Source organism: Penaeus monodon, chromosome 17 (assembly GCF_015228065.2).
Source record: "Penaeus monodon isolate SGIC_2016 chromosome 17, NSTDA_Pmon_1, whole genome shotgun sequence".
NCBI lineage: Eukaryota > Metazoa > Arthropoda > Malacostraca > Decapoda > Penaeidae > Penaeus > Penaeus monodon.
This window is the reverse complement of record NC_051402.1, coordinates 22,208,580-22,215,291: the sequence shown is the minus strand read 5'-3', so window position 1 is coordinate 22,215,291 and position 6,712 is coordinate 22,208,580. Positions and strand designations below refer to the sequence as shown.

Below are 6,712 nucleotides of genomic sequence, written 5' to 3'. Positions count from 1 at the left end.
ACCTCGATTGCCTACCTAGCCACTGGGTGGGCAAGCCAGCCCAAGTCAGTGCTGGTCCCAAGCCCGGATAAAATAGAGAGAATGATTACCTAAAAAGGTAACACCGGCACTCTCCGTGGAAAGGAACTGGGGACCCTACCACGTACTCACTCCAAGAGCATCACAATATGAAAAATACAATTAAGTATCATGCTGTGACCACGGCGACTCAAACATGAACCTACCGTAAAAAAAACAAAAAAAACATATATATATATATATATATATATATATATATATATATATATATATATATATATATAAACATATATATGTATATATATGTATATATATGTATATATATATATATATATATATATATATATATATAATTTATCTACGTCTTCTTTAGATAGATACAGTAAATACTTTTAGCATAAACGTACACGATACAGAGATTCAATAATATCCTAAAATATCTTCTAAATCTAAAGTCAAAATTTAATCTTTTGAACTTTCTAATCAGTAGTATAACGAACATTCAGCAATCAGTATTATGCAGTAGCTTCACCAGTCAGTATAACTACCTTTACCAGTCATTAGTAGTATGTATGTAGTATTATGACTACATTTACCAGTCAGCAGTAGACTAATATGGTTAATTACTAGCATAATTTACCTTCACCAGTCAGTGCCATGATTTTATTAAATAATCAGCAGCCGAACGTACTTTCACCAATCAGTACCATGACTTCATTCACTAATCAACAAAGTGACATACATTCACCAATTAGTACCATGACTTCATTCACTAATCTGAAGTGTGACGTACCTTCATCAATCAGTGGCATGATTTTATTAACTAAGCACCGGGACGTACCCTCCCAATCAGTAATATGAAGTCATTCACTAATCGGTAGTGTAACGTACCTTCACCAGTCATTATCATTACGTACCTTAACCTTAGTTTTCAGCTCGTTTATCGTGATGACGTGAGTCCCCATACTTGGGTCCACAGCCAACACTACATCCTCATAACGCCCATCTTGCAGCCTCATGCCCACTGCCATTTGGCACAGCCCCGCCCAGACGGCCAGGTACGTCACCATCCACGCTATTTCTGAGGAGAGATAAAGTGAGAGGGCCGGTCAGTTATTTAGGGCGTTGGATAATGGGTCAGTGTGGAACGGGAGGAGGTCGATGACAATAAACAAACACTAAACAATTTAGTTTGATTCCATTTCTTACAATAGATGTTCTTGGGATGTCATACTGTCTGTTACATTTTGCTTATAAATTATCCCTGTGTGCTATTGTAACCGCGCCCCTCGATCAAGCGAGGGGTGGCCACCTGGCGAATGACGAGGCATCGTCTGCTCGCGTGATCGTGGCGTGGCGAATAGCAAGCGGCCATCCACTCGTGCGATCATCGCTTGTTACCGCGGGGTCGAGCAAACTAGCGACCAAGCGGTTACAGTATAAGGAATGGCCGGGATCACCATTCACTGGCGGCGAGGGATTTGAACGCAGGTCAGCAATATTGCTAAACGAGATCGCTACCGCTGCACCACACAACTTACAGATGAGGAACGAAAGAGGGTCAAAATGGAACGGAAATTATTACATCGGCAAGGAACAAAAGAACATTCTGGAACGAAAACAATAATGGGGGAAAAACTTACAGTCGAATGAAAAAGGTCACTTTGGAACCGACATTGTCACACTGTAACGGAATAAGGTCCTATTCGGACAAACAAGGTCACACAAGAACAGAGTAAAAGAGAGAGAGAGAGAGAGAGAGAGAGAGAGAGAGAGAGAGAGAGAGAGAGAGAGAGAGAGAGAGAGAGAGAGAGAATACAGATAGAAAGTAAGGAAATAGGCGGGCAAGGAAGAGAAAAGCATGGAAGACTAGAAATAAAGAAAAACAAGAAATAAGAAAAAGGAGAGGCTGACGGAAATAGCGAGAAAGCTGGAAAGAAATGAAGAAAGAGACTAATCACATATATACAACACACGTAAAACCCGCAATAAAAAGGATTTTTCTTTTTCAGATAAGAATATCGCCAATAAAAAAGGAGATAAGATTTGGCGTCGGGAAGTCGTGTTTTATTTCACTCCTTATTAATGTCATGATTATAAACGGTGTGGAAAATGCCATGTAATTTTGACAAGTGAATTAGCTCTAATAATTTTATGGGAAATATAAATGAGGAAAATGAATGGGAGAAGAGTTTATATTTATACATATCTTAAACATATGCATTCACACGCATCTGTATTCATTTCATGTATGTGTATGTTTGTCTTTATATTTCCTCTTATGAGACATCAGGGTATAGTATAAAGTTAATTGTTAACAATTAGTGGCATATTCCATCGCAGTCCGTTTTTAACATTTGGACAGTAGGTGATAAATCTTAAAATGTAGAAAACCTTTACTCTCCTTTTTTCCTTATGCTTAGAATTGACTTTATGGCCACATCTCTATATTTAATCCGCATTTACAGCGCGTGTGGTGCCACTTCCACTCCTCTAATGATGCCGCGTCGGTCTTCCCAACGGTGTCTATGCGGACCTTCTAATGGTATCTCTTCGTCTATGGTAATGGGGTTCTTTCGTCCCTTCGGTCATGGGACCCCCTTAAACCTGGTTGCTTGGATGCCATTTTTCTGGGCGCACACAGGCACAAATCAGTCGCTCTTTGAATAAGCCGTCGGACCTATTTCTATCCATGTAGCCCATTCTTCTACCTTGGGCACGTTCTTTACATTACTGAATGTTTAGCCTGACACAATATATAAAATAAGTTTCCACATATTTTTTTCACTATGTTGATATTCATTGATTGCGGTGTTTAATAGAACCCGCGTGTATTTTTCTGATTATGGATGTTGTTTTAGCCGTTTGGGCTTTGGGATTATTCAAAGGGAAAACTTTCTGCGTCTGTTTTTTATCTTCAGCAAACTCCGTGAAGAAAAATTAATGAAATGATAACATTTAACAAACAAATAAATAACAAACAAATTAAGCAATTCGACAAATATGTTAATACGAGAAAAGAAAGAAGGTGCATATAACCAAGTAGCTCCACTTCAGTAAAGCCTGTTAAACGTAAATATGAAATTGACGTCTGTAAGGAAGTCTTCGTTATCATAAATTAGAGAGGGGAATTTTGGTTTTACTTCTAGTAATTATAACAGCCATACACTTTTTTTTTCCTTTTTTTTGTCCAGACTCACTCTATATGTTTTCAGTTTTTTTTCTCTCGAACAAAGCTTTAGAACAAATTCACACACACACACTCACACACACACACACACACACACACACACACACACACACACACACACACACACACACACACACACACACACACACACACACAAATCTCAAACCAAGCTTCAGCCCAACCTCACACATTTTTTTTTCACTTTCTCATAAAGAACTTCAGCCCAAACTAACACGAAAGCCTTTTCTCAGATAAAACTTCAGCCCAAACGCACACACGGTTTTTCTTCTCAAATAAAACATCAGCCCAAACGCACACACGAAAAAATCAGCCGAAACTCACTGGCCATGCTGTCTGCCTAAGACCACCCTGACGCAGTCGAGCCTCACAGGATTGTGGACCGAAGCCGATTAAACAATTTTATTTACTGCCTTATCAGTCCTGCTCCTAAGACCTTACAAGATGTAATTAGGTTTTATCACGCATGATTAATATTTTTTCTGCTTTATTCGAAGTTGATATCTGGTGAGGTTAAGCTGGGATTTTTTTTTTTTTCAGTGACGCGTCTGATTTTTAAAATGGTTAATCGGAAATAGTTTGTTGATGTGTCAGCGTGTTTCAAAGATTAATTTTGCTAGTGATATCTTCATTATTGTTTTGTAATCGTCATCACCACAATCGTTAAAACCATATTCACAGTCATAATCATATTCATCAAAATCATAATCATAATCATCATCATTACCATTCTCATTCTCATCCTCATTTTCCTTATTATCATCACAATTATCTTAGTTACCATTGTCGTCACGATTATTTTTGCTTTAGATGATAAATAATCTTTCATTTCTTATTCTTGTCCTGTTCAATTTTAGAGATGATGAACAGATGAATTCCCGCATAGGAGAATTGATAGACGAAGAGGAAAAGAAAGGGAGGTAAAGAAAATATATTACGTAATGCATACTTACATGTGTGTGTGTTTGTGCGTGTGTGTTTGTGTGTGTTGTGTTTGTGCGTGGTATGTGCGTGCGGTGCGTGCGTGGTGTGTGTGGTGTGTGTGTGTGTGTGTGTGTGTGTGGTGTGTGTGTGTGGTGTGTGTGTGTGTGTGTGTGTGTGTGTGGTGTGTGTGATGATATCGAGCAGGTATGTTATCAGCTGCACAAAACGTTTGTCAGGTTGGCGTCATACGTCAAATGCATTCGTACGATATCGCTTTTTTAACAGCAATTTTCGGGTAATTATACTGGTTGGATTATCGCTATAATAATTATCATTAAGAGCATTATGCTTATTATCATTATCATCATTTTAACAACATTTGTTATTAAAATAATAACAAATAATAATAATTTCTTACTATTTTCATCGTTATTAACGTATTATTATCATTATCATTATCACGCTTATTCCTTATTACTATGATAATGATCATATTATTATCATCATCATCATTATTGTACTATTATTATATTATTATTGTTGTTGTTGTTGTTGTTGTTGCTGTTGTTATTATTATCATTATTATCATCATCATCGTCATCGTCATCGTCATCGTCATCGTCATCATCGTCATCATACATCATCATCATCATCATCATCATCATTATCATCATCCTCATTGTCATCATCGTCAAACGTAGTCATCATATTCTTATTATATCAACACGGTTGTTAGTACTATCATTGTTATCATCATCATCACACTGTCATTATTATTATCATATCATTATTATCGTCATAGTAGTAGTAGCAGTAGTAGTAGCATCATTATCATTATCATTATCATCATTATCAGTATCATCTTCATCATCATCAGCGTTATCCATCATTATCATCATCATAATCATGATCAGTATTGTTATTATTATTATTAATACTAGTTACCCTCATCGTTATTATAATTTATTTTTATCATTGGAATGTTATCACACACACAACACACAACCCACACCACACACACACCACACACACAACACACACCACACACACACACACCACACACACACACACAAAGGATTTTAGAGATTTAAGCAAGATCCCATAGGGGAAAATTAAAGGCAATTGAGGTATAAACACAACGGGGTTAAAATAATATTAAGTGTGTTATAGCCAAAAACATTGTTCGAACACCACCCAAGACACTTGTACACGTGGTTTTCACCAGACAAAAGAAACACGCAACCAAATTGACTACATTGTGTTGAACCAGAAATGGAAAAAGTTGTATAAAAAATGCCAAGACCAAAAGGACCTGGTGCCGACCTGCAACAGTGACCACCAACTACTAACTATCGACTTTCAAATAAGACTCAAAAAGATGGAGCATCCAACCCCACCTCTAAAGCTCGACTGCAAAACTCTAGATAACAATTACAGAATTACAGTGTCAAACAAATTTGAATTACTCAATCAGTGTGAAGATGATAAAACACCAAATTGAGTTGTGGGAAGAAGGAAAAGAACTCTTGCTGAGTTCTCCAAAAAGAAAAAGACAAATTCCCCCTGGATATCTGAAGAAACACTAAGTGAAATTGAAACAAGAAGATGCCTAAAATCAAAGGGTATCAATAATCCAGTTGAAGATGTAATTTACAAAATACAAAATACAAGAATTCAAAGATTATTGCGACGAGATAAGGAAAAATATTTAAATGAACATTGCCAGAGAATTGAAAACTGTTTTATCAATAAGACAACTAAAGAACTCTACCAAGGAGTACTAAATATTACACGAAAATTTATACCTACAATGGACACTATCAAAACTGAAGATGGACTAGTTTTATGTGATGGAAAAGAAGTCAAAGATAGATGGAATCAATATTGTTCCAACCTATACAAAAAGAATAAAGATCTAACAACAACATTAATTGGACTCAATGATAGCGAAGATGAACCACCGCCACTGCTAGACGAAGTTATAAAATCCATAAAAGAATTAAAGAATAACAAGAGCCCAGGAATAAATGAAATAACAGCAGAACTAATCAAGAATGCTGGCGAAAGTGTTGAATACTTCTTCTACAAACTTTGTACGAAAATATGGAATGAAAGAAGATGGCCAGAAGACTGGGTAAAATCAGTGTTTACTCCCATACCTAAAAAAGGTGATACACTCCAATGCAACAATAACAAGACAATTGCATTAATAAGTCACAGCAGCAAAATTTTATTGAAAATTATTGCTGAAAAGATGAAATTGAAGTTAGAGAAGAAATTGCAGACGAACTAGCAGGTTTTCGCCCTGGAAAAGGTACCAGAAATCAGATTCTAAATCTGAAATTGACCATAGAGAAAAACAGAGAACATCGAAGGCTTTTGATACTGTTGATCACGATATCCTCTGGAATAACATGAACGATATGAGGTTTCCGAAGCACATCATCCAACTAATAAAAGCCATGTATGACCAACAACAAGCAACTGTAAGAACCACTTATGGATTAACAGAATGGTTCAAAGTCAACCAAGGAGTACGACAAGGTTGCATTCTGTCTCCGC

The 6,712-nt window shown here is 36.7% G+C and overlaps 1 protein-coding gene across 1 annotated transcript in view; it reads right to left on the bottom strand.

Moving 5' to 3' along the window:
• The window catches only part of LOC119583619 (calcium-activated chloride channel regulator 2-like), a 25,528-nt gene extending 21,865 nt beyond the window's left edge, over positions 1-3,663 (bottom strand). The window contains exons 1-2 of the mRNA XM_037932203.1: positions 3,551-3,663; positions 936-1,099 (exon numbers count right to left, since the gene is read on the bottom strand). Coding sequence (XP_037788131.1) covers positions 936-1,099; positions 3,551-3,557 — 171 coding nt within the window. The 5' untranslated portion in view covers positions 3,558-3,663. The remainder of the gene's footprint in view (positions 1-935; positions 1,100-3,550) is intronic.
• Positions 3,664-6,712: the final 3,049 nt, after the last annotated feature.